General features: G+C 43.3%; 1 protein-coding gene across 1 annotated transcript in view; it reads right to left on the bottom strand.

Moving 5' to 3' along the window:
• BCOR (BCL6 corepressor) overlaps positions 1–27,285 on the bottom strand; it is an 82,676-nt gene that overhangs the window by 27,526 nt on the left and 27,865 nt on the right. The window contains exons 2-6 of the mRNA XM_015418485.1: positions 21,285–21,415; positions 17,422–17,500; positions 12,553–15,351; positions 11,866–11,919; positions 11,297–11,480 (exon numbers count right to left, since the gene is read on the bottom strand). Coding sequence (XP_015273971.1) covers positions 11,297–11,480; positions 11,866–11,919; positions 12,553–15,351; positions 17,422–17,500; positions 21,285–21,370 — 3,202 coding nt within the window. The 5' untranslated portion in view covers positions 21,371–21,415. The remainder of the gene's footprint in view (positions 1–11,296; positions 11,481–11,865; positions 11,920–12,552; positions 15,352–17,421; positions 17,501–21,284; positions 21,416–27,285) is intronic.

Below are 27,285 nucleotides of genomic sequence, written 5' to 3'. Positions count from 1 at the left end.
ATGAAATCTTCCAGGTTCTGAAAGGTAGTTGAGAGGAGGGGTGGTTACCCCAGCCTTAAAACAGAATGTTGTGAATCTACTTCTGTAGAAGCCTACCCTGAATCTAGGAGATCTCAATAACTATCAACCAGTCACAAATGTTCTGTTCTTGAGCAAGGTTTTTGAACAGGTGGTAGCTAGACCACTTCAAGCTTTCTTGAATGAGGTGAATTGTTTAGATTTTTTCCAATTTGCTTTTATACCTGGTTATGGGCCTGAAAGAGACTTGATTGCCCTGATGACCTACACAGGGAGATGGACAGAGGAAGTGCAGCTCTGTTGATTCTCCTGGACTTCTCCTGGACTTCCAATACAAAAAATCATGGTATTATTCTGGACCACCTTTCCAGGCCGGAGTAGGAAGGCATTGATCACCCAGATCAATCTCATGCTTCTAACTGATCCAAGGGAGGTTGTAGAAACCTTGAACGGTGGCCTGGAGGCAGTTTTGGAGGGGATGTGGGCTAATAAACTGAAGTTTAATCCTAACAAAATAGAAGCTACTAGTGAGCAGAAGGATGACCTGGAATTATTGTGGCACCAGGCCCAGATGGGGTTGTGTTTCCCTTAAAGAAACAACTCCATGGTCTGGGAGTGCCCTTCGGCCTTGGCTACTGCTGGATAAGCAGGTGGCATCTGTGGCCAGGAGTGCCTGTTACCAGCTTTGACTGGTTAGTCAGCTGCAGCCTTTCCAGGGCAGAAAAGATCTGGCCACATGTGGTTCATGTTCTGGTTGCATCTAGATTAGATTACTATAATGCTCTCTGCATGGGTCTGCCTTTGAGAAGTGTTCAAAAACTTCAATTGGTACAGAATGCTGCTGCCAGGATGTTTATTTATTTATTTATTACATTTTTATCCCGCCCTCCCTGAGTGATCCCTCCTTCCTGCCCAATGTTTTTATGTTTTTGTATTTTTGGTCTGGTTTAATTGTTTTAATGATGTGTTCCTTGTTGGTTTGAATAGCTTTTAAAGTGTGATTTTACGATGTAAACTTCAATGTTTTAGCCACCCTGGTAGCCCCTCTGAGGGAAGAAAGGCAGGGTATTAATTGTGTAAAATAAATAAATAAAACAGAGGTAATCTAGTATGAAAAGTGAGCAATTACACTCTACTAATTTATATCCTTCACTTATTAAATGTTTCACTCTGGTTTCTAAAAGAAAGTGTTCCACTTGTCCTTTAATGTTATGGTACTTTAAGAATAAATAGCCTTTTTGCAAATATCTAAAGCAGCGGATGATACAGGCCCAGAAAAAAAGTTTATGGTCTAATGATAATCAGTAAATTTGCAGTGTGTTAGTAAAGGGTTTTTTAATCCATGGCTATATGAGAAGTTTTGACCTGCAGGACTCACACCAATAGATCAGCCATTTAAATAAAACACAAAGCACCCAATTCACTGAGCACAACTCCCACATAACCTTCAATTGTTTCAGTGGGCCTTGAACAAGAGCTCAAGTGGACCTCAGGTGGATTAAATTCTAAGTTGTTAACCTATTTATGACCCAGGCCTTAACAAATCTGCTGAGTAAGTGTCTGCTGGCTCCTCTTTTCTCTTCAGCATGTAACCGTAGGGTTACGACTCAAATAGGCCAATTCTGATCCAAATCCTCAAAAGATGTACTGCTGAACAGTTTCAAAAGATAGGCTATCATTCCCAGCTACTAATTCCCATTCTGTCACAGTTGCTTTTAACACAGTGACTCTTTAACACACTAGTCATCCATGTACAATACTATTTACAATACTGGCATTTCAAAAATAGCAGTGGGGGGGGGGAAGAGGCAGGAAGTAGTGGGGAGGGGGGTGGGTACACAGGTGCACAGACTGACAAACACTTCAACTGGATTTGAATCAGGACAAGAACAAATACTTGGCAAATATCCAGAAGAAACATAGCATGTACACACACACAAAATGCCAAAGATCTAATAGTCACATAAAACTTAGGTATGTATTGTACATACATTCATAATTCCAATAGCTTATTACATTGAATACAGGAAAGGGCTTTCCTTTTTCCATCAAAAAACTGATGAAAACTGCTTCTTTTATGTTTTACCACAATTCTGTTGTCTAGTGAGAATTGATTTAAAAAATAAGTTTTGATATAGGCAGACATCCCAGCCATAGACAAAAAGCACACAACATAAAACAAGAACATTTCCACTTCTTGCCCGGTTTGGGGTTTCCCTGTGCTTTCCCTGTCCTAGAAATGAAGAAAGTCTTCTCTTCACAAATATCTTGCGATCACGCAACAAGCGGCCTTCTGCACTTGCGTCTTGTGTAGGCTTTTCATTTAATTACAGCCTCTCTCAATAAGGCAATTTCTGCCCTTTATTGTATTAGCACTTGCAAGTCTAATGCCACAAATTCTTGTCTGCATCTTTTAGCTTCAGTCCAACCATGGTAACACAGATATTAAACATGACCTTGCATTCCATAGGAAGAATGAAAACAGAGTCTCCTCCAAGTACTTTGTTGCCTTGTGAAGACATGCCCATATTTCACAGATCATATTTTGAAACATAAAGTATTAACTCTGCTTAATTATATGTCAGCAGGAAACTCTTATTTATATTTAAGCTGTTTATCTTCTGCAGACATGGCAACAGCAGAGGCATTCCGTATCTTCACCTAATACATTTTTTGTTCTTATTCTGAGACTTTTAAAGAAATGCTAGCTAGCCATCTGAATGCTAAAACTATCTAAGGCTCATATTCCAGTGGCATCAACCAGCCTAGGTTAATCACAACTAGTTCCAACAGCATTCAGTGGCTTAGCTTATTGTACTGCTGACCAGTGTTCCCTCTAAGCTGAGTTAGTGGGAGCTAGCTCACAGTTTCTCAGCCTCCGGCTCACACATTTTTGTCCTAACTCAGGAAGGATGGCTCCAGAGCAAACTAATTTATGCAGCAGCCAAATCGCTCACTCACAGCTTTAATGTCAGTAGCTCACAAAGCAGAATTTTTGCTCACAAGACTCCACAGCTTAGAGGGAGTATTGCTGCTGACTGCAGCAGACTTAGACGGTTGCAACTCTGTTCAGGACGACAGGCCATTAAGGCCGCAAGGGGAAATCTTGATGGGATGATATAACCCAAGCAAAGTAGGCGGGAGCCACTGCTGCCATGAGCCGGCAACCCCCGCCCCACACGAGATGGATGTACACAAGTGGCCATTAAAACAATGATCCCCACCCCAGGAGCCAATGCAGCTGTGAGCCAGTTTCTCCCTCCCCACACAATGAGGGTTGGCACAAGTCAGGCAGAAACTGCAGCAAGTCTGCTTCTTCCCTCCACCAGAAAAGAAGGAGAAGGAGGAGGAGGAGGAGGAGATTGGATTTATACCCCGCCCTTCACTTGGGAGTCTCAGAGCGGCTTACAAACTCCTTTCCCTTCCCCTCCCCACAACAGGCACCCAGTGAGGTGGGTGGGGCTGAGAGCTTTGAGAGAACTGCTCTTTCAAGGACAGCTCTGACAGAACTATGGCTTCCCCAAGGTCATCCAGCAGTTGCAAATGGAGGAAGCATGGGGGTGAGGGAAGCATGGGGGCAGGATGCTTTCCAGGTGCCATTTCTTCCTCCCAGTCTGCCCCTGATGGGAACTACCCCAGAGGGTGCAATTCTGCAACACCTCTGCATTAGGAGTCATTGAATAATCAACTACACCTGAAGCAGAGATTCAGGGGAATTACTCACTCCAACCTCCCTCCATATAGAAGAGGAGACAAGGTCACAAGAGTGAGGAACACAGACACAGCAAAATTATAGTGACAACTCCAGGCCCCTGGAAACATGCATTTAAGAATCACTTCCAACCTGAACACAAATGCAACACTATACTAGTTTTCCCTAGCAGTAAAGGCCTTCTTAGCTACGTTAGCATGAGTGCCATAAAAGTTAACCTCTCTCTAAAGGGCTGGGATTCCTAATGCTATCCAAACAAGACCATCCTACTATGGCACCTCAGAAGTTTATTTACACTTTTTGATATTTCCTAAATTAGACTCTCAAAATACATTTCAGATATTTCTAAGAACTCACTGATATTCCTTTTACCAATCTTAAATCACCAAACCCAATTAAATGGGCCTGCAGGCCAGCTGTTTAAATCTCTCACCACTGAATAGACTTACAAATATATACCACAATTTATCATGTTTGTGGCCCAGAAGTTTTCTTTAGTAACGCTGATAAGTCACCTTGGCAACAAAGCAGCTTTACAATGGCTCACAGAGTTTCTACTGATTTTCCATCTCCCTGGAAAAGAATAAAGACACTTGATTCCTATTCTTGGTTTCATATTTTCAGTGAAGACATAGCGTTGTGTTTTTTTGTCCTACTGTTAATAGGATGTTAGAAGGTTGCTGCAGTTCCTCAAAGTGATTTCCCTAGCAATGATTTGCATTTTCAAATGCAGCGGGAATGTCTGAAAGTTCTTTTTTTAAAAAAAAACCCTCACTGTTTTAGGAAAGTTTCTTTTGCCCCAGAGCCTCCTGAACATTTGCACTGATGTATCTGCAAGGTAGTCCTACGCAAAGTCACACCATTCTAAAGCCTATTAACTTCAGTGGGCTTAAGAGGGTATAACTCTGCTTAGGATTGCATTGACACTAAACACTGCTGTAATGTGTTTTGAGCTACTGCACTGAAACAGCAGTTAAAATATCCCATCCAAAGCACTTATCTGCTGACACAATAATTAACTATTGGTAAGAATGAAATCAAGTTAAAGTGAAAAACATTATCATTCCTTTAGCTGCATCTAGAACATTTATTGCCCATATTCAGTACGCAAATGCAGGAATCAAAGAGCTAGAAAAATGTGGCTGAACTGCCAGTAGGCATTACACCCTCCCTCTCAACAATATTAGCTATGTGCTGGACAGCACTTCAGCACATAGACTGTTACCTACACAGCATTTTGCTTGCTTGAATGAAACTCTGCCAAAGTACAAAAGTCCCATCAGCATAGCATAGCATCAAAACCAATGTTTTCCCACTCCTAAAAATTCACAGTAACCCCACATTTGTTAGAATAAGGAAAGAAGTGCTGACAGTTAAAGATACACAACCTACACCCCTCTTAGGCTTGCTTCACATGTGCAGTGAATCATGTGAGTTGCCTTTAATGCAACTGTATGGGTGCTGGGTCAAGCTGCTTGTGTGAGTGCCAACACACCAAGAGATTCAGGCGGATCTTAACTATGCCAGCCAAATGGTCTAATGCAGTGTTGCAATGTTGTTAAAATCCGCCTGAACCACTGTAAATGGTTTCTTGCACATGATGCCCATGTGGTCGACCAAGTGGCTGCATGTATGAAGTGGACTTGCACAGTACAAAAAGAGCAGCTGTGTACCCATCAACTTGCTCAGCAATATTTGAGAAATCAATGAGACACCTTGTTTTTTCATAGGCTTTGTACTCCTACAGGTGCCCTTCCTTGGGGAACATAAGGCAAATTATGCCCTTTCCCCAAATTAACTCCTGCTCGAATTGTTTGTCCCCAGTTCTGAAATGAGGATGAACAGCAGCAGCAGCCCATTGTTTTTGCTTTGTCCTGTTGACACTGGAGGAAGGAGGATTGGAGAAAAGCTAATGATTGTTATTGGTAATTTTTAACACCATGAGGCAGTAAACGTTTCCAAAAGGACACAGAATTAATCATATAACTGACAGTTTGGTCTCACGACGCAGATCAGAATATCCCCATAATGAGGGTCACATAGGCAGGGCCGGCCCAAGGGCCAGGTGCACACACATGCACCACTGCAGGCTGGGCGAGCATGAGGCTGCCAAGCCCCAAGCCACCACAGCCAGGCCACATGGATACAGGAGTGCGCAGAGATGCCATGAAAGGACACAGGTGAGTAGAAGGAGTCATTGCTGGCTGCTGCAATCCAAGTGGGTGGGGAGTCTGGTGGTGGGAGAGCCAGGGACTACCTGCTCCTCCTCCTCCTTCCCTCATGGGATTAGGGGCAGAGAAAGCAAGCCAGCTCACTTGGCCCCTGGTCTGTACAAACCCAGCTGGTAGCACTAGGGCCACAGATGCTGCTCAGGGTTGACAACTTGCTGGCCCTGGAGCTTCCTGCCCCTCTGTCATTCTAGGCTGAGCCTGCACCAAAGGATCAGAAGGATGTTTCTACAAATCTGTGGGAATCCTCAGGTTTGCAAAAAAAAATCTGAAAACTGGGGAGAAATTTTCAAGGGTCTTAAAACTCTCTGAAAGTTTTTAAAAAATGTCTGCATATGCATAGAGGTGGTGAGAGGGGGAAAACACTAAATGCTCAGATGGCATTTTCAATTGCTATGGCTGATGTTACTTAGCCCCCACCACGAGGCAAGAGCGTCAGGAGTGGGGAAGGTGAGAGAGCATGGGAACTAGCAGGAGGAGACGCAGCCCCGCAATCATCTGGCCACTGGGGTCTTTGTGGGGGTGACTTGGGGCTGTCAGAGGGCTGGGGAAGGGGAGGATGGGGGTGGTAGGTTGTGGGACAGAGGAGGAGGGGAGGAAGTGGGGTGTGGCATTTCCCCTCCCTTGTGAGCCCTAGCAAGTTCCTCACTTGTTCTGTCTAACTACAGGTTAGCAGAAAACCCATTAGTCCAGAAATAAAACAAGTAATTCAAGCCTAGTCTGTACATGCAGCAGAATGCATGTAGTGTGGACTGTACCACTTCAGACTGCAGGCCGCAATATAACTTCTAAACATTCTGTCGTCACCTAAAAACTTTCATGCCAGAATCAAACTAGCAAGCAGGGAAAATGTATCCTAGCTAGCTCTCAATCTGTTTGGCTAATACAGTATTTTACTTGCAGAGGGGAAAGTTTAGTGGTACTCTGAAAACTAATATCACCCCATTTGCCACAGAGTGACATAGTCCATTTCTATCTCCTCATTCTGCACCAGGTGCAGATCTAGCCTCAAGTCAAAAATTAGAAACAACTGAATTATCACAATTTTGTCCAGTTATAAGGCTCATAAGAAGAAAGATTAACTGTAAGACAATGAAGAATGAAGCAAAAAAACCCCACTTTTAGTGACAAAAGCTGAATCTGGAAAAAAATTGTTTCTTTATTCACATCAGACATTTATGCTAATAGCCACAGTCTGTCTTAGGCCTCCAAGGACCAAAAAAAGGCTACAGTCTTTCTGCTCTGCTTCATTTATCAGCTGCTGTTTCAAAGAAGCGAAGGTGACAAGAGGTGGTAAACTTTTGCAAGGAAGCCTTGAAAACTCTCTAATCCTTCCAGATACAGATAGAAACCTGCACATGAAAGGAAACTATCCTTTAATAGATCAGCTACCAGAGTGGCCTTAAAACACCTATTAGCCAAAAAAGTAGTTTGCACAACTTTTTTTCACAGTTTAGTCCAGAGTAGTCCTATTACATTCCTGTTGAAGCCAGTGTGACTATTTTTTTTATCTGGGAAAGAACTGATAAATTTGAGCTTTTATGTTTTTACTTCCTTGCTAAAGTAAGCCCTGTAACTTGCATAAACCCAGTACCATATAAACCAACAGGGGCAAATGACCAGTTAACTTCTTGGCAAGTTTCCTGGTGGACCACCGGGGCGAGCAGAGCCAAGCCCCAGCTACACTTTCAGTGCCTCAGGGACCACTTCTACCACAGTAATGACTGGCATCAATTCACCAACTGATTCCTCTCCTATTGTGTCAGTTTGCAAGAGGGGGCAATGGGGTGAGCTAATGCCCATTCTTGGCACTAGTGGCCAGGTCTAAGTCAAGCGGCCCCTGCCGTCCTGGCTTCTATCATCACAGGGGCTGCTCAGCTTGGATTGCTTCAGAGCCTTTTAAACTTTCCAGTAGGCTCCTGTAAACAGGATGCTGACAGGCAATGCACAGGAAAAAAATATCCACATAGCAACTTGATACTTAAATCACAAAGAGGCGGGGGATATGTTCCATCTGCTAAAGTTTGCCACCCTGCAGCCATAAAGTTTTATAATACAAACCGCATGAATCAAGACTGTTACGTAGGGAGTTTTTGTGCCCCTGCTAGTAACAACCAATTATATGGAGAGGAAGTCCCGAAAACCCATTAATTGATGGCCCTGATTCATGCAGCGAATATTACTAAACGTTCTGTTGCTAAGGGAGCTGGAAGGCTAACACACACAAGTAGCAAACCCAATTCACAAAGTCATCCTAAGAAACAGACTTTTCAACATTTTTTTAAAAAACACACCTTTGCCTCCATCTCCTTTGACTCAAGCAGTCACTAGGTATTTGCTACTCCCCCCCTCCCCTTGACAAAAGGCAGCTCTTCCCTTCACCCTGCAGCTCTGGAAGGAATTGTGTGACCTGCCCTCCAACAGCTGCATCAGCTAGGGAAATAGACACAGTAACTGCCTTCCTTTTAACTCAACGGCACTTTTGAGTTTTCAGGGCTCCTGGGGAGCACAAGGCACACTCTGAAGCACAGACAGTGACTGAAACTGAAGGAAGCTGCAAAACCAGCAGCAGCAAACAAGAGAAAGACTAGAGCATACGGTCTCTAGGTGGGGGGGGGGGAGATCACAGGACTTGCTCCTCTACTGCCTGAACTCCACTCTATACCTGTGAGAACACAAAGCTGCTATTGTGAGGGAAAATTTATTTCCACGGCTAAGTCAGAGCCACCTACACCTTGTTCTGTACCCAAATCTATTACATTAACTGCACTGTCAAAACTTTAATTTGGTAGTAAAACCTGGTAGGCCACAGGTGTCAAACATGCAGCCCGTGGGACGGATCAGGCCCCTACTTCCTTTTCCAGTTCTCTTGCTGCTGTGACGTCACAGCTTGCTTTACCAGTTTCTCTCAATCATACAGGAGAGATAGATAGGCAAACCTCTCCTGTGCAATTGAGAGTATCTGGTAAAGAACTGGCTGAGGCTCCTCTCCCTCCTCCTCCCAGGGGGAGGGAGGGAACAGCCAGAGCTTGCTTCCTGGCTTCACTGCAGGAGATAAAGGGAAGCCTTTCTTTCCTTCCACTGGCTGAGGCTCCTCCCTCAAGGTATGAGCTTTAGTGTGCTTAGTGTGTGTGTATTCTGTTGGGCTCCTTATGCTGTGTGTGTGCGCGCACGCTTTATTGGGCTCCTTATGCCAGTACTCTTCTGGGTGCAAATGGGTTCCCTCCCCCTTTTCACTGTATTCATGCCCTCATGATCCAGTCTTTCTCAGTAAGAAAGTAATGTGAACTATTTTAAAGGAGGAATAAGAACAAGCCAGTGAGGTGGATAAGGCTGAGAGTGTGTGTCCAGACCAAGTTCACCCAGCACATTTCCTTTGTAGGAAGTTGTAGTTATTTCTCTGGGGAAGACTATAGTTTTGTAGACAAACACATGGCCCTCAGTCTGTGTTAGGATGCCTTCTCACGAAGCAACTTATATACAAAAGGTTGCAATGCCCAGCCATTTCATGTTTTCCCCTTGGTCCTAGGCTAGGAACACTGAGCTTGAGATTTCTGTAATGAATGTCAATAAATCAAAAATAGGTTTGCAGCTTACAGATACAACATACTCAAGATTGCTACAGCACAGACATTTTGATGCAATAGTTCAGAGCAGAGGTGTCAGTTATCAGAGACTGTTAAACAGACAATACTGCAAGAGTGCTAGTGTTTTAAGCATATTTTATTTAAAGTTTTAAATATCTTTGTGTTTGTCTGAGTCCTTTATAAAGTTTATATCTCCACTACCTGGCATTACATTTTATGACACACAGGGTCTGGCCCAACAAGGTCTCATTTATGTCAGATCCGGCCCTCATAACAAATGAGTTCAACACCCCTGTGGTAGGCATTTGTGATTAACACATTAAAAGATGACAGGGAAAAGGTAATCACACAAAATTAAATTTCATGACAAAATTTTGTTTGGTTTAGTTCATCAGCCCTAGCTTTGAATCTTTTAAAATGTTTGGGATTATGGCATAATGTGTTCCCTTTTGATGCTACAGAATGCCATAAGTTTAAGAATGGAAATTCAGCATTCACACAGCATTCTCACTTCTGAAGAAGTCAGCAGTGACTCACAAAATCTCATACCCTGCCACAAATTTTGTTAGTCTTTAAGGTGCAACTGGACTCTTGCTCTTTTCTGTTGCTACAGACGGCTGGCTAGTAGTTGCCAGTGGCCACCCATCTTGACCATTCACATAGCATTTATAGTGCTGGCATTCTACTTCAGGCTATTACAAACCAACATACTTACAACGCAAAGACAGAGGTCTTCTTCTGTATGTAGTTTACAGCAAGATACAGAGCTCCATAAAAAAATAGCTCTCTGCCCACCCCACCCCCCAAAAAACTAACATAAGACACATAAGAGAGTCAGTGCACTGTAGTAGTTGGGGTGTCACACTCGGATCTGAGAGACCCCTGTTCAAACCCCCCACTCTACCACGGAGGCTTGCTGGGTGACAAACTCTCAACCTAATCCTACCTCACAGGATTGTTGTGAGGGTAAAATGGAAGAGAAGAAGAAGAAGAGATTGGATTTATATACCCCGCCCTTCACTTGGAGTCTCAGAGCGGCTTACAAACTCCTTTCCCTTTCCCTCCCCACAACAGACACCCTGTGAGGTGGGTGGGGCTGAGAGAACTCTGACGCAAACTGCTCTTTTTCAAGGACAGCTGTGCCAGGGCTTGTGACTGACCCAAGGTCACATCAGCAGGTGCAAGTGGAGGAGTGGGGAATCAAACCCGGTTCTCCCAGATTAGAGTCCGCGCACTTAACCACTACACCAAACTGGCTCTGGAGAATGATGTAGACCACTTTGCCCCCCCCACTGGGGAAAAATGGGATATAAATGAAACAAATAATTAATTTCATAGGAACACTTATGGTTAGTAGTTGAACATTCCATCTCTCATTTTCCTTTTTTACCAGTTTGTGACATTAGCCCAAAGTTTTCTCAGAGAAGCTACTCCAGGGCACATACATTTTTTTAAATCACAAAAAAGCTGCATACAATGTGTTCATTCTGTTTGTGTGTGTGTGTGTATTTGTAGTAAAATATATATACAAAACAGGCAGTAGGCTATCTCCCCTTCCCACCCCATAAAAAAACTTTATGTAAAAAATGTGTTTTTGCTTACTGTTGTACAAAAGTAATAATTTATTGCTTTCACCTTTTTTTGTAGGTTTAACTGCTTTAAATTATATGTTGTGGCACTACCATGTTTTGCTCCAAACTCCTACAGAAGGCACTCAGACACTTCAAAAAAGCATCTAAAAATTTGCTTACATCTATCATTGTCATTTTGCCCAGGAATGGCATCTTCCAAAGTGACAGACTTGGGCTTCTTTTCATTATTTCCTTTCAAGTTTTCCCAGTCTGCTTGGTTGAATCTGCAGACCTCCGGGTCCTTGGTTGCTATGTGGCCTTCTCTCTCTTTCATCTCCAACTCTGAGAAGCGCATCATTGCACGCTAGAAAGAGAATTGATATGAAAAAAAAATCTCACAATAAGAGCTACTTCGTTTACCTTACCTTTTCCAAAAGAAAAGATCTTCTCAAAACCAAGATTTGATACACATACAATTATATTAAAAGTTTTTTAAAAAGCACATGTTCAATATTCAAGGCATTTTTTCTATACACAAATATACAGTTCTTTGATATATAAATGAATATTGCATACAGTTTTTAAAAAATAAAAGCATTGTCTTTTGGGAGATATAACAAACAAAAACAAAGACTGCACAATGAATAAAAGACGACCATGGCCCACAACTTCCCTTTGTGTACTTGGAAATGAAATTTTAACTCAAAGGTTTATGCAAGATTCTAGTAATAAAAATTTGAAGAACTGACCTCACAGTAAGCAGCAGGTAGACATAAAATACTGTCCTCTTGTAATCCTTCCATCTATGTAATTAAAATGGGCACTCAATGGATCATTTAGATAATTTCATCCATTTTTATAAGCATCAACTAATTCTTTTCTTAACAACGCAAAACAATTTGGCTTAACTCAAAAGTATCCTACAATACTTGCCATCATCCCAGAATGCACTACAGCTTCTACTCCTTCATGCTACATTTTTGCTTGGTAAAGAAGTTGCATTTAACCCACTAATATATGACTGTTACTCCTCTTTATAAAATGTCATCTCTGGCACGTCAATCACAACCTGTGCCATTAACTGTAAGTTACCCAGTGCCAGCCAAATGCAGGCCGGCTCTGGCCACCACTATTTAAACCATATCATGCATTCTTCAGCTCCCCTTCATTACTACGATGTACACTAGGCTCACAAGATTAAATAATGTAGAATACTGACTATTACATAATAATTATTATCTAGTACTGTTCAAATACCCCTGGCTTCATAACTGAACCCAAATATATGCAAGTTTACCTTTGCTACTTGTGTCAAGATACTCTTAAAATTGTAGTACATACATATATTCCCCAGCCTGTGTAATATATCAAATTTCATTCTCAACTGTAACCTTATAATTAAAATAAATACTTTTGTAGTTAAATCTCGGACTCACCTGCAGAGCCCGCTGTTCTCGGCTGAGCTGAGTAGAGTCTGCATACAGTTCAGTTGTAACACACTTAAATCGATCACCTACATAACCAGCAGAGTTTGCAATTCTCTTTGCCAGTTTAGATGGCTTAGGTTTCAGGAGCTTGCCATCATTAGATTCTGTGCTCTCAGTCCCCTCTTTGGCATATGTCTGATTTACTTCTATACTTGACTGACCATTTTCCATACAAAGCTGCTTAGCATCATCTGGCATCTTGCAAAAAGACATAGCCAAGCCATCATTCCCATGAGCAGCCTCCAAGTACAAAGAGGACGGAGGAACCGTTAACCTCTCTCTGTTTTGGCTCACTGAAAGGTCCTCTTTCCTTAATGTGAACATTGATGGGAGTGGGCTCTGGGTGTGTTTAAAGTTGTACTCTTCATGGAAATTATTTCTTCCACATTCTTCTCGAGTTACAATGAAATCTCTGTGCTGAAATGCTGGGTCCACCTTGTGCTTTGCAGGGTCATTAGCCTGATTACTGCTTTCAATAGGAAAACTGGGTTTTGTTAAATTTATTTCATTTTTTGTATCTTGCTCATCTCTGAGTTCAGCAAATATGTGCTTGTCACTTTTGGCAGTATTTTTACTATGACTTAAACTTTGATAGGATTTCACACTTCTGTCTGTAGGTACTTCAAAATGTAGCTTTGTGCTGGTTTCCAGCATCTCTGGAACTCTGTTCCTTAAAGCAGGATCTTCATAACGGAGCCGTTCATGCGATCTAGATCTCCGTTCTGATTTTTCATCCTTCATCTCCAAGGTTGTATGTGGCAACAACACTGGAGGTACCATTCCCATACCTAGTGCATCCTGATAGGTCATAAACTCACCTCTGCTTGTTGGCAGGCTGTACGGAATGGTAGGTTTGGGAGCCAGGTGCCCAGGGAAAAGACTGCTACTGGGTAACAAAACTGGGTGAGGATACACAGGTCCTTTACCATGCAGAGACAAAGGGCCTATAGCTAAGCCTTCTGGAACTGGGTATGGGAGATAGCTTCTTGGATAGGGTAGCGGTGGAGATCGGAATGAATCATTTGGAGGGAAAAATATGGAACCTGATGCAAGGGTGCTCTCATTTGCTTTAAAGACGGGTTCCTGATTGTTGCATTTCTTATTACCGTGCTTAGAAGATGATGATGCTACATGTTGTCCTACATGCTGTATAACAGATGCAGTGGTTTCCACAGAGCTGTTAGTCTTGGGGCACTCTGCATTAGCATTTGGAGCTGGAGAAGCAGATGCTGGCCGGCCTCCACTTGACACAGATCCTGAGATATTATTAATGACAGCTTCTGTGCCTCCCATTCTAGGGCATGAAGAACTTCGCTGTTGCGGCGTCACCCAGTCTAATGCCTTGTTTTTCAACTGTATGTGTTTCCCTGTGTTATCTTCATTGGGGCCTGGACCAGGAACAACCCAGGAGGAAGGTGCAGTACTGATTATTTCAGGTCTATATATAGGACAACCATTCCCAGGAGAAATTGTTTCTTTCGGAAGATCGCCTCCAGGTAAAACCAACCCACTACCAGCCCTGTGAACTAACACAGTTGGTGCCATTTTCTTAACATGCTCAGATTTGGTTGTCTCAGCATCAACAACTTTAGATGACAAATCCAGTGGTTTGTCTATAACATCTTTGGTGACAGTTTGTTGTTTTTCTAATAATGGAGGGGATCTGCCGTCTTTTCTGTCATGACCTGTTTTCCTCACATGTATGGTAGATTGTTGAGAAATTTCACTTGTCTCTTGAGTTTTGGGAGCTTTTCCATTGGAGGCTCTTGAAGGAGGAAATTCATTGCTTACATTCATGTATGGCTTTGGGAGAGTCACTGAAGAAGGAGACGTTGAAATTCTGGAAAAGTGTTTGTGGAAATCTGAGTAGGCATCACCAACCTGTGTTGGGAGATGGACTCTAGGTGATAGTCTTGGCGAATGAGGCAGCAGGACAGCAGGGTCTGTCGGCATATTACTAGCAGCTGGCTTCGCAGATGGGACTCTGGGTGGTTTGCTGTTCTGGATATGCGGATAGGCATGAGAGTCAACAGGATTCCCAGGACTGACTCCAATCTTCCAAGACAAGCTTTTTTCTGAACAGTGCCCTAAAGGGGGAATTGCCTGAGATGCAGACGCAGCTGAGATCCTCATTGGTGAAGCTAATGATGATGGAATGTGGGGAGCAACATAATGAGAAGGTGGCAAGTATAAAAAACGTTCACCGTTTGTACATACAGGTGAGTAAGCCAGATGCTGTGGCAAGCTGTAACTGGATGGCTGAGGTAGCAAGGCTTTATACATGTTCAACGGATACTTATTTGGTGATTCAAGAAAAGGATAAATAGCACCCTCCATGTAAGGATTTACCCAGGGTAGCCTTAAGTAACTAGCACCATTGACATTGAGAGGACTTTGTTTGTCGCTTGAGCTTCTGTCCAAGCCTAGGGTCTCCCCAGCTGCAACAGAACTCTTTTGTATTCCAGGTGGTGTTTTATATATAGTGCTGAAGCCGTTTGGGGGCTTTCCAGCTGCATTTTCTATTGCCTCCGTGGGATTAGACTTGAACTGTATCTCTGGATTTCTCTCAGGAGCAAATCCAAGACCGGCAATAGCATTTGTAGCATCCCGGGGCTTGTCTGAGCCAAGTCCGCACAAACTGGAATAGACAATACTGCTGGGGACTCTAAGCCCTTCTCGCATAATTCCAGACCGGTCCATGCTCAGTGCTGCAAGGCTGTCAATACGATGCACTGCTGTAGCATCCACCTTTGTAAAATAAGAAAGATGTTACTTTGGCATTTCATCAAAATACTGTTCAAGCCTAGAATTACATTTTTAAAACTGACTGGAAGCATGAAGCAAATACTTTTTCATTGTTAAAAACAAATGTGGGCTGATTAAACTGGAAAATGCAGAGGAATAAAATAAATCAAACATGTAAAAATTACAGGCTGCGTCACACTTGGGTCTAAGGAGCCTGTCTATCATCTGCCAAGCTCAGTTTTAAAAAATAAATTAAATAAGATTAGATAGGGGAAAAAATTCAATACCATCTAGATAGGCATCTAGATCCCTTTCAACTTAGCAAGCCAAGAGAAAACAGGCAGAATATGAGCACCCCAACTCCGGGGACAAGCAAGGGTCCAGCACCCTTTTCAAGCACTAGGAAGACAGCAGTCTTTGAGGAACTCCCACTCTGCTCAGCAAGCTCCAAACTAGGGCCCTACACGTACTCTTCTCTTCCAGTGCATCTGCCTGCCACATTACCATCCCTCCCTTCTCCCTGCCTTATAATTTGGCAGAGGTGTTGAAGCCCACAGTTTTTCTGCCTAAGGGTTCAGATTATGGCCAGCACAGGATCTTCAGCACCACTATACAGTACAGTGAGAAAGAGAGGGCAAAACCAATTTCTGGCACCAAGGGTAATCATCCTGGAGACTCTTACTCCCCTTCCCTCTTTGCAACCCCCTTATAGGAACTAGGTCTAGGAAACTGCATCCCCATGTTGTCACTAGAGATGTAAAATTTCCGAAAATGTTGAAGCTCAGAAAAAAACCCAGGTTTTTTCCAGTTTTTTTCGGGGGGAAACTGAAATTTTTGGAAAATATATTAGCATTTCTTCATTAGCACTTCTTTTTTATTTTCCAGATTGAAAGTAGTTCTGTTACTTTAGGAACATAAAATATGACTATGGGCATTTTTACTTGGCATGAAATTATCACAACTAGCATATTAAAAATATAGTGTATCCAAACAATTATTACAAACAGAATGCCCACCCACATGCAAAAAAAACCCCTGAAACCTTTTTCTTTTCTTGTGACAATAGCACCTCCTAAAGGAAGAAATGCATCTTATTCTTGCATTGGAGAGTTCAGTTTGTAACCTAGGACTTGCTTGTCCTCAGTGCACAGAAATTAGATCAATCTGATACCATACATATTTTAAAAAAATGATTTGGAAAATATTTGAACACCTTGTCTTAAAATATTTTATTCATCATGTTAAAATATATTGTTCCAAAAAAGGCTTCAGGGGGGGAAAAGTTTTTTTCCAAAGTTTTCCGTTTTTTTTCCGGGCCTTAACATTTCTAGTTGTCACACTTACATCCCACCCTTCTTCCAATGAGTTTAGTGTGGAATACATGGAGGTTCCTGGACAGCCTCTCATCCAGGCACTAGAACTAGATCAGGGGCTCTCAGACAGCTGTACCCTACCAGCCCGAGGCTATAGGCTGTCAGGCAACTGCTGAGACCTTCAGAATTCATTTGTTTGGGGACCATAACTAAAATATGCTACAAAACGTTATTTAGCACAAATATTGCTGATAATATATATATAACAAACTACAAGTAGTTCAGAGACATACTATAAATAAAAACAAGTAGGAAGACTTTAACCATGCCATGAAAGAATGCAATGCAACCCTACTAACTTGGAGAAAGACATCAACGACTAAAGCTTTTATTAGACTCAATTGTACTTAAAAGTTTTTGAATCATTATTTGAAACTGAAGACATAATACTAAAACTTAGTGAAAGCATAGCAAAGTTTGAGTCCAGTGGCACCTTGCATCTGTTAAATATATTCATTATTCTGTATGTCAATTTGCTGCCCGCCCTCTACCTATATGTAGGGACTGGTGACTTCCATTTCACTGTATCCGAAGAAGTGTGCGTGCACATGGAAGGTTATACCCTGAATAAAACTTTGTTGGTCTTAAAGGTGCCACTGGACTCACACTTTGTTCTGCTGCCTCAGACCAACGCAGCTACCCACTTGATTCTATCTTAGTGAAAGCATGTTATTGTCAAACTGAACTATCAATTTCTTACCACACTGTGGTTCAGGTGATTTTCTTCCCTTAATTCCAGTCTGCTTTTCGAGGCATCTCCGTCATTAACTGGGATTTTCCTATGTTTAAGAGATATTTAACATTTCTTTATAAATCTAACAAATATTGTTATTAGGGATTGTACAGTTTGATTTGCCTACAAAAATATTAGTTACATTATTTTCATCAGTGTGCTGCTACATAAGAAATGATCATTTTTAAGCAGCAATACATTACTGGACAGCAGATCTGATGTAAAGAAATTTTAATGTTATTACCCATTAGTTGCATTCCAAAACTTTGTCCTAAAGCAAGATTATCTAATGCTAAGTACTCTTGACTCTTCAGAACAATCAAGCCTATTAGTACACCTTCTATGCACCATTTATATAAAAATGTTGGGAGGAAAATTAATAATGGCAATATCATATAAATGTCAGCTGTTTGATGCTGAAGAAGGAGCCGCACATATGAGTGTTGCAGCTCAGGGACTTGTTATCACAGAAAACACCAATAAAGAATGCACCTTAGTGCCAACTTTCAAATCCCAGGGACATAATGGCTGCCATGCAGCAGAAGGAAAGTTTCATCATTACCCAGAAGGACCAGTTCTACTCTATGGTACTTAAAAAGTGGAGCTCCCACTTTTTAAGGTAAAAGCAACATCCACTTTTTGCCCAAGCTAATGGGCAAAACAGCAGGATGCAACTGGTCAAAAAAAGACAGAGACAGCATATGGCTTGTATGTATTTCTTGTCTTTTGCCTTTGATAACAATGGGTTATCTTGCTAGAATGAATGCCTGTTCAACTGGGGTCCCAGTCACACGAGTGGGATGATCCGCTGCCAAAGGGAGGCAAATTAGAGCCGGAGCAAAAAGAACCGCGGGAGCGCGATCCAACATGCCCCCACGGCTCCGTGCTCCGGCAGCCGATCACACGTTGTGCAGCAAACCGGTAGTAGCGCAGTTGTGCACATGTGTGGGACGGGGAACGGCGCTGGCTGTGATGGGCTACCAGCGCTTCCCCGACCAGACGCCTGGAGTAGTCGCACATCATCTGGAAGGTAGTGCTCAAAAGGTAGTACCTTTTAAATGCGCTTCTTTGGGCCAAAGGGCCGAATCGGGGATGGGTGCGTGACACTTCCCAGATGTTGCAGTGTAATCGCGCTCGCTTGATGCATCCCCGATCCGTCCCTCTTGCGGGGCAAATCCTCCCGTGTGACCGGGACCTGGGTATCAACACACACATCCCTTTCTGAGTGCTGTTTTCAAATAACCCAACTGAGAAACTTATGAAAGAGACTAGGGAAGGACTACATCCGTGACTCCATTTTCTCACAGGTTGCTTCCACACAGAGGGAAAATCTCCATTTTTCTCATTGCCAATGTGAATGCAAAGGAATATCAATCCACACAGCGTTGTGCATTCACTCACTTTCTGAACCTCCAATGCCACATCAAGCACTGTTTTGGCTTCTGTCAATCATTTCCCCCTTCCTGCCTCTGGAGGACTTTTCTTGTGGGGGTAGTTATCAGTAGAAAGTTAGAGGGCTAACAAGCTGAAATTTAATCCTGACAAAATGGAAGGTCTGATGTGGGAAATGGGTTATTCCCTGTTCTGAATGGGAGCAGGTTCACAGCTGGGAGTGCTCCTGAACACAGGCCTCCTGTTGATAAACAGGTAGCAGCGGTGGTCAGGGGTGCCTTTCAGCAGCTTTGGCTGGTGAGCCAGCTCTGTGTTTTTTTATGTGTGTGTGTGCGCGCACGCGTGTGTGTGAGAGAGAGAGAGAGAATGAACAAACAAACGAATGAATGAATGAATGAATGAATGAACCTGGAAGTCATGGCGACCTCATCTGACTGTCTACCTGTGTACCTGGAAGTCATGGTGACCTCTGGTGACTGACCCCTATTGGGGGCCTGGAAGATATTTAGAGAGGTAGCTGAATAAAGCCTGTCCCCGCCTCTGATAGTTCAAGGAGGTCTCCTATCCAAGTACTTGCCAGAGTCGACCCAGCTTAGCTTCCGAGATCTGACGAGATCAGGCTTGCCTGGGCTATCCAGGTCAGGGCTCTACCCATTCATTCTAGTCGTCATCGAAGGCGCTGCTACAGTTTCCATCGCCATCTGAGGCTAGATAGGTGGTGACCCAAGAAAGGGCTTTCTCAGTTATAGCATCAAAACTTCAAAACTTCCACCCCACAGAGATTAATCTGTCTCCCTCTACTGGTGTCTTCCACTGGCAGATGAAAACGTTGTTGTTTTGTTTAGCACACCCCCAGTAGTTATTGGCCCTCCTCCCTGGTTCTGGTATTGTTTGTTTATGTGCTTTCATTGAACTTTTTTATAATTTTAATGCTGTTTTTATTGTTGAAATATTTTTATGTTTTTATGTACACTGCCTTCGGGACCCTGATTGACTGGAAAGCTGGCATAAAAATGTTTTAAAAAAGTAAATATACTGAAAACAGCAAAATACAAAAGCAGCAAAAAGCCCACCAGCAATGGGGGGTGGGGGGTCGGCCGAAGGAAAAACGGCACTGCATGATGGGAGTCTGGAGATCTACACAATTCCAGCCACACTTTTCCAAAGCCCACCTTAGGTACAAACATCTCATAAATTCTGTTCCAAAGCAGGTCAGAAAAACCCAGAACATGAACAAATGCACAGCTATGTATGCACTGATATGTCTACTTATCAAAGCCCTAGATCCGTATAATGTGAATTATGATCATCTTACTCAAATAAATGAGAATTAACTTAGTCACAATCTCATGGACCCTTGTCAGACTGTCTTTGTATTCTGATTTAGTAACTGGTTGCAAATGGATTTCTTCTGTCATTTCAGACAGACCTGTTTTAGTAACCAGCTGCTAGTGGAATGTATTTACCTGTTCACACAAATCCACTTGTGTCAGGTTAGCAAAGTGCGGTTGAGCCACTTTTGAGGGAAACTGCTTTTTTCCATTTTCAACCCCTTCAATGCACCTCTGAATCACTGTGGTGTGCCGTTTTAAAATGTCCATAGCGCTTCCTACAATGCCACTTTTCTCCCCGTCCTTTTTTGCCGCGTGATCTTCCTCAGACTTTTTTTAATGTTCTATACGGTGCCAAGTCAGAGGAAGATCACATGGCAAAAAAGGGTGGGGGAGAAGCAGCATTGTTTTAAATGACCGTAGCACTTCAGAGACGGCTCATTAATGGAAGGCAATTTGCTGTATGAAACCCCCATCCCTGTATCCCTTTACTCAAAATCAGGCCAACAATGAATAACATCTGGTTTAGAACGGTAATGTGAAAAGGGCCATGGTCTTCAATGAATCTGAAGTATGACCAACTTTCTCTGAACTAAGGCAAACTCTTATAAGTATGCTAGTTAAAAGTTATACAAAGTATTTAGTTACTGAGCAAACAACGTTTTAATTTGGAGACCATTTCATAAAGACAGTCACTCATTCAAAAGGAACATAAATCCAGATTTTATTTTTATGTATAAAATAATAACCTATGGCCATGTTCTTTTTTTGAGCTAAAATTTCATTAAAGCCCAAGCGATATATTTCCAAACAAGGAACCTAGGGTCTGGAGTATGTGTGTTTATACGAGGGTGGCAGCTTTGGGGGCTATTTAGTTTTTACAAGATCCATTCTGCTTTCCTGGTCATCATCGTGTCCATCAAAACATTACATCAGGAGGTAGTCCACAGCCATCACATTTCAGTCCTTCCTCCCCCTACATCACATTTTCTCATAAAAACCCTTTACTTCCCAGAAGGCAGGGAAATAGGAAAGAAAATCAACTCTAAAAACCCCACACCACAGAAACACAACAGACTTTAACTCCCCAGAAGATTAACTATTTACCTGTCTTCATTAATCCCACACATGCGGACCCTTTCATTGCTCATCCAGCTATGAACATTGCCATACAGGGGAGTTGCAGAAAGCATGACGTCACCTTAGAATGGAGACCCTTCTTCACACGTATTTATAGTCTATTGAAAAAAAGAAAGAAAGAATGAGTTCCAAAGACCAGCCTAGGAGGAAGTGCAAAAACAATTAGGTGGCCATCCTCCCATAGGATAATTAATACTGAATGCAGGATTGGTACAGGGTGAGTGCGGCCTAGTTAAAACAGTGAATGAGAGACCATGCAATAAAAGAAGCAAATTGAGGGCATTTATGGGTCAAACAAGAGAAACCTTTTCCCTATTGCACATCTTGAAAATTAAGGCTCATTCCATACTATTGACAAATCTTATGTTTAGTTTTTTTCTCAACTTCATTAGAAATAGAAATGATTCTATATCTGTTAACAAAACCACCTGATTTACACAAATAAATCACAGGACACCATAGAGATTCATCCAGTGCCTTACTCCGCAAATAAGTACTTTTTCGCACTGTCATAAGATTGATTAATAGTGTCACCAATGTACAATGCCATCAGTACTTTTGTACTAGAGCTTAGTAGTACTAGGACTTCAGTACTCAAATACTAATGGAAGGCATTCCAACCAATAATAATTGGTACATTTAACCTACTATCTGTCCAGTTGTTCATACAACAAATCATGTTTAAAATCAAAACAATAAAACCATACAAGATGAAAGAAAAACGTTAGAAAAACAGAAGCAGCCTAAGTGAAACACTTTTACATCCCTTTGATTTCAAAGGCCTTGTTACAAACCTAGAACCAACATAATACACTTCCTTTGAAATCAGTGTGATGTAAAACTGCTCAACTTCAGCTGGGAAATGCTGTGTGTGTGTGTGTATATACAAGTATACATGTGTGTGTATATATATATGTGTGTGTGTGTGTATATATATACACACACACACACATGTATATGTGTGTATGTATGTGTGTGTGTATGTATGTGTATATATATATATATATATGTATATATATATATGTATGTATATATGTATATATGTGTGTGTATGTATATATATGTGTGTATGTATATGCACCTTGGTAAACAGAAAGAAATCATCTTTGCAGTTTCTGACACTAGTGGGCTTTTTTCTGTGCCAAACAGCATAACACACCATCCTGAATACAGCGGGTGCAATTCAGGAAAAGATACTTCTGACCCAACAAAATGAATAGGACCAAATCTTGCTTGTAGGGTTGCCAACCTCCAAGTGGGGCCTGGAGATCTCCCGCGTCTACAACTGGTCTCCAGCTGACAGATCAACTCCCCTGGAGAAAATGGCTGCTTTGAAGGGTGGACTCTATGGCCTTGTACAATGCAGAGGCCCCTCCCCAAACCCTGCCCTCTCCTGGATCCACCCCCAAAGTCTACAAGTATTTTCCAACCCAGACCTGGCAACCCTACTTGCTGGATTGCACAAATTAAGTTTCAGGAAACTTGAAATCCACAGAAAAGGGTATGATAACAGCTAATGTTAAGGACCTGTAAGGCCCACTGATACTGTTCTCAGCAGAAGAGATAAGCACATGATTAGTTCTCCCCCTGATACCAGTGGACCTTAAAACTGCTTACCACAAACTGGATGTGTACAGAATTACAAAAGATAACCTACTGGAGAGAAATCCAAAATGCAACAGAAAATGTCACAGGAGTTTCTTCCAAGACTTAAAATATGACCTATGATTACAACATCTGAGCAGGCCTTGGCTGGGAGGGCAGGGTAGAAATTTGAGAAATAAATAGAACTAAGAGGCATTTTTTAAAAAATGAAATATCAGATTAAAAAAAGTTTCTACCCTTCTCCCCTGAATAAGTGGGGGGAACTCACTGATAAGCAAGAGTTAGTGATTTTAAAAAAAAATTCACCCAGAGTAAAAGTTGGCATCCCAGCACATAGAAGGGTTAAATATAGGAAGGAGGTTGGTGAGCTCCCCCCACCCCCTGATTTGATTAAGTAACCAAACCCCGGTGGCTTTTACCATTGGCGCTGTTGTTGCTGTGCTGCTGCTTTGAGTGCTTTGAGTAATTCAATGACGCCTGCTCACTCCAGGGAAAGAAATCATTAGCGGGCTCACTGGAGAAGCATTAGCAGTCCGAAAGGATCGGCGCTGTGTGCAGCGGGGAAGGCAGGTGAAAGGCAACCGGATTTTCGGGTCCAGCAACAGAAGGGGGGAATGCCTCGCCTGCCTTTATTCCCTCCCGAACGCGCCATCTCCACCCGCATTAAATTCTAGTTTGCTGCATGAGTGAAGTGTCAGGACAAGCTGCGTTTTATTAACACGATTATCGCGGCGCATGATTTATTCCAGTGCTGGATTTTAATTGCTCTTTGGAGGTTCAGTCGTTTCTTTTGACTGAGCTTCAGCCTGCATCCCGCTGTTAAATGCTGGGTTAATAAGTAGGGGGAGCCTTTAATGCACAGGATACTCCTTCAGTTCTTCCTCTTACACCCCCCCCCAATGACACTCGCGGACGCTTACACACGCACACACACAATCCTTCCCTAATGGTAGAAGTTATATTACTAGACACATTACAGCTTTAATCCTAAACAAACTTACTAATGAGTGAATCACATTACACAAACTGTACCTACTTATGAGGAAAATGCTTTTTAGGATTCTGCTGCGCACAAACACCCCTGTAGGGAAATTCAATGAGACTTACTCCCAAATAATCAGGAGAATAGTAGGCAGACTTAGAATCGAGTCTCACTGGAATAAATTGGCTTTCAAAGTCCCCACTACTGACTGCCAACCCTTCTCTCCTTTGACTATCTTCAGTGGTACTACCGGAGAGTAAATGGTACGGACATTGCAATTTTTGCCTGGTTGGCTTTGTTACAAGAAAGGCCATAGAGTACACACACAGGCCTTTCTAATAAAAGCCCCCTAACTTGCCGGGTTTCAGGCTTCGAAATATGCAAATAATTAACCTTTTTAATGTATTAATGGAGAGAAGGAAATTCCAGATTGTTTTACACACAATGCTTCTCGCATGATCAGAGTCTTCAGAATTAAACGTGAAGGAAGTCCTGTGTTCTCTCAAGCATCTCTGTGTCTTCGCGCCCCCCTCCCCGCCTCCCAGATTCTTAAAGAAGCCTTTTGTGTACAACCCCACGCATGGAACAAAAGTATATTAAGGAAATGGCATATTCCCCTCCCTCCCTCCCTCCGCAGTAGCTGACGTCTAGTAATTATGGAGTCTGCCCAAATTGCTGTGAGGAATCGAAACTGCACCCTTTCCTTACTTTCATATCTCCCCCCCCCCAATATCTTTAGAGACTGGGAGGAAATATTGCACTATCATTCAAAAGGGGTTATTCTACTGGAAAGACGGGTTTTGCGGAACAGATTTACTGTTTTCCAGATGCACGGCTCGTAATGTTTTCAAATGGAGCAGCCGCAGCCTGGAGAGAGTGATTTAGAGTTTTACATACAGTTAGTAGCCGCCCAGTACGCTGCCTCATCTGTAAGGAATGGAGTGGACACAAAGTCCAAATAGATAGGGCTGTTCGAAGGGAGGGGGCACCGCTCCTGCTCCTCCCCTCCCCCTTGTAAAGCGGAAAACACGTCCGGGATCTTGATTACGGGAACGTGACAATTCTTCTGGTTCCCTCGGTGGAAGTGTATCCTTGGCATCAGCTCATGTGTCTTTGCAAAAAAATGAAATACTTCAGAGCGAAAATTCCAAATGGTACTTGATGGTTCGCCTGAAGGGACTCACTTTTGAGAGTGCGAAGCAAGTGAACCTACACTTTGAATTTAAAGATTTGTAAGTTGGAATGAAAGAAAGGTCAAAGGCAGATTGCACAACAATTGTCACAGATATGACAGTCAGCACCCAGTGCTCCAATACCCCCTGCTCCCCCCCCCCAAAGAAAACATGGGGGGGGAGAAAATTATATTGCAGTCTATTGCAAGACAAGCATCTCTCTTTGCTATTCAGCTCCGCGAAACTTGCCTCGGGCAAAGGTGTTTGCACAGAGAGGCCCTGCTCGAGGCATGGAAAGGCGGGTGTGTTGTTGAGGTTGCAAAATACTCTTTTGAGAATTTCGGCTGCACTCCGGTGACACAAGGCGAAAGAGGAAGGGGGACACGGCGAGTTAGAAGCAAGAGACTCTTGGGGAGACTCCGAGAAGAGAGCAGTTGAGCGTGTGCAGTGGCCGAGCCGGTTCTCAGTGACTGTGCAAAAAACGCTTGCACGCTACAGCAGAGCAGTCTGATCAGCAAGAGCTTTTCGGAAAGGTGGGTGGGGCGGCATGTTTGCTAGTTTCAGCTCGTTTTCAGGGTCGTGCTTAGCAGTGGGACGCATACATACGTTATTTATAATCGCCACCGCCCTGATGAACTTTTTGTGAACTGTTTAAAAGTGGAGGTCTGTTGAACAAACAGCGGCGCCACTGCCAGCCATAATTTCATTGCAACAAGCAACAGACTTTAACTCTTCAGACTCCGTACGCTCAGCATTTCTTCTTAAGACGGTGGAGGAAAGAGGTTTCCAAGACAGAAGAAAGAAACGTTTTGCCCAGTGGTCCGGCTCCTAACTGATGGGCGAGTACACTTTTTAGGATTCGGCATTTAGTGCTTCCAGGCACAGATATGTATACGAAAAAATCCCATAGCCTGCTCTCAAATGCAAATAATTGGGATCAAGTCCCACTCAGGTTCTTGGGTTGTCTTTGAAAGTGCTCCTCCACCTGTCTCTACACTTAGTGACCTGGAAGTAATGCCTATTTGTGTCGGTTCCTAAATTAAGAAATTAAGGACCGCAGTCTTCGACTCGGAATTTAAGTGACTTCTTTCCGCCTTTTTAAGGAGGAAGGTTTTTCCGCCTCCTTCCACCCGAAAGTGTGCTGCTGGCCGGGTTGCCAGCCTCCAGGTGGGGCCTGGAGATCTCCTGCTTTTACAACTGATCTCCAGCCGACAGAGATCAGCTCCCCTGGAAAAAATGGCTGCTTTGAAGGGTGGATTCTATGACATTGTACCATGCTGAGGCCCCTCCCCAAACCCCACCCTCTCCTGGATCCACCCCCCCTCCCTAAGTCTTCAGGTATTTTCCAACCCAGACCTGGCAACCCTGAGGGGGTCGATGCTTCACCATTTTTCCTGGTTTCCTTCGGCTAGTTCCAAGAATAGCCCTGTTATATATTTGGCCATTCAGCTAAGTATTATATTGACAGTTTGCAACGGGACGAGACGTCAGAAAATGAAGAACTTTGCATATGCGCCCTACTAGCATCCCACAACCATCTGAGACTTAAAGCAAAAAAAAAAAAAAACCTCAGCCCAAACCCAAAAAATTTCTTTCTGCCCCCCCTTCCCCCCCCCCCGCGAAGCCTGTTAGCGCGGAGAGGCCTCCACCGTTTCCCAGCAGCGTGCGTAAGCGAAGACCAGAACGAACTGCAGCAGCTTCCGTTCGTACCAGATGGAGCTGGAAAGCCCCACGCGGGGGAGGGGGGATCACGCAGTGCCTCCGTAAGAGCCAGGCTTGCTGCGCCAGAGCGTGACCCAAGGCAGCAAAAGGCAGGCTCCGAGTGCCAAATAGGCCACGGAATTTCCTTCCCGGAGGTGTCTGGCTGACAGAACCATCAAGCGGCTCTAGAGAGGCTGAGATGCACGCCGGGGTTTTGCTGCTGTGCGGGGGGGGGGGGGGGGGGGGGGGGGGGGGGGGCGGGAAGCGACGTGTGCACTGGCAAGCTAGCGCAAGCGATAAGCTGCTTGGAGCCTACCCTTCCCCCACCACTCAGCCACACTCACGTTACACAGCCGACTGAAAAAGCCGCCCCAGCGCTCGGCGTGTCTGGCTGAACGCTCAGTTCTCCCGGCGCTCGCAGCAGAAGTTCCGCGCTGCCGTACCGCAGACATGCACCCTGCGTGGCCGATTGATTCCTCCTTCCCCCGCCCGCCGCCCCCCCCCCCTC

Source organism: Gekko japonicus, unplaced genomic scaffold (assembly GCF_001447785.1).
Source record: "Gekko japonicus isolate JY-2015 unplaced genomic scaffold, Gekko_japonicus_V1.1 scaffold202, whole genome shotgun sequence".
Taxonomy (NCBI): Eukaryota; Metazoa; Chordata; class Lepidosauria; order Squamata; family Gekkonidae; genus Gekko; species Gekko japonicus.
This window is presented reverse-complemented; position numbering and strand designations above follow the sequence as displayed.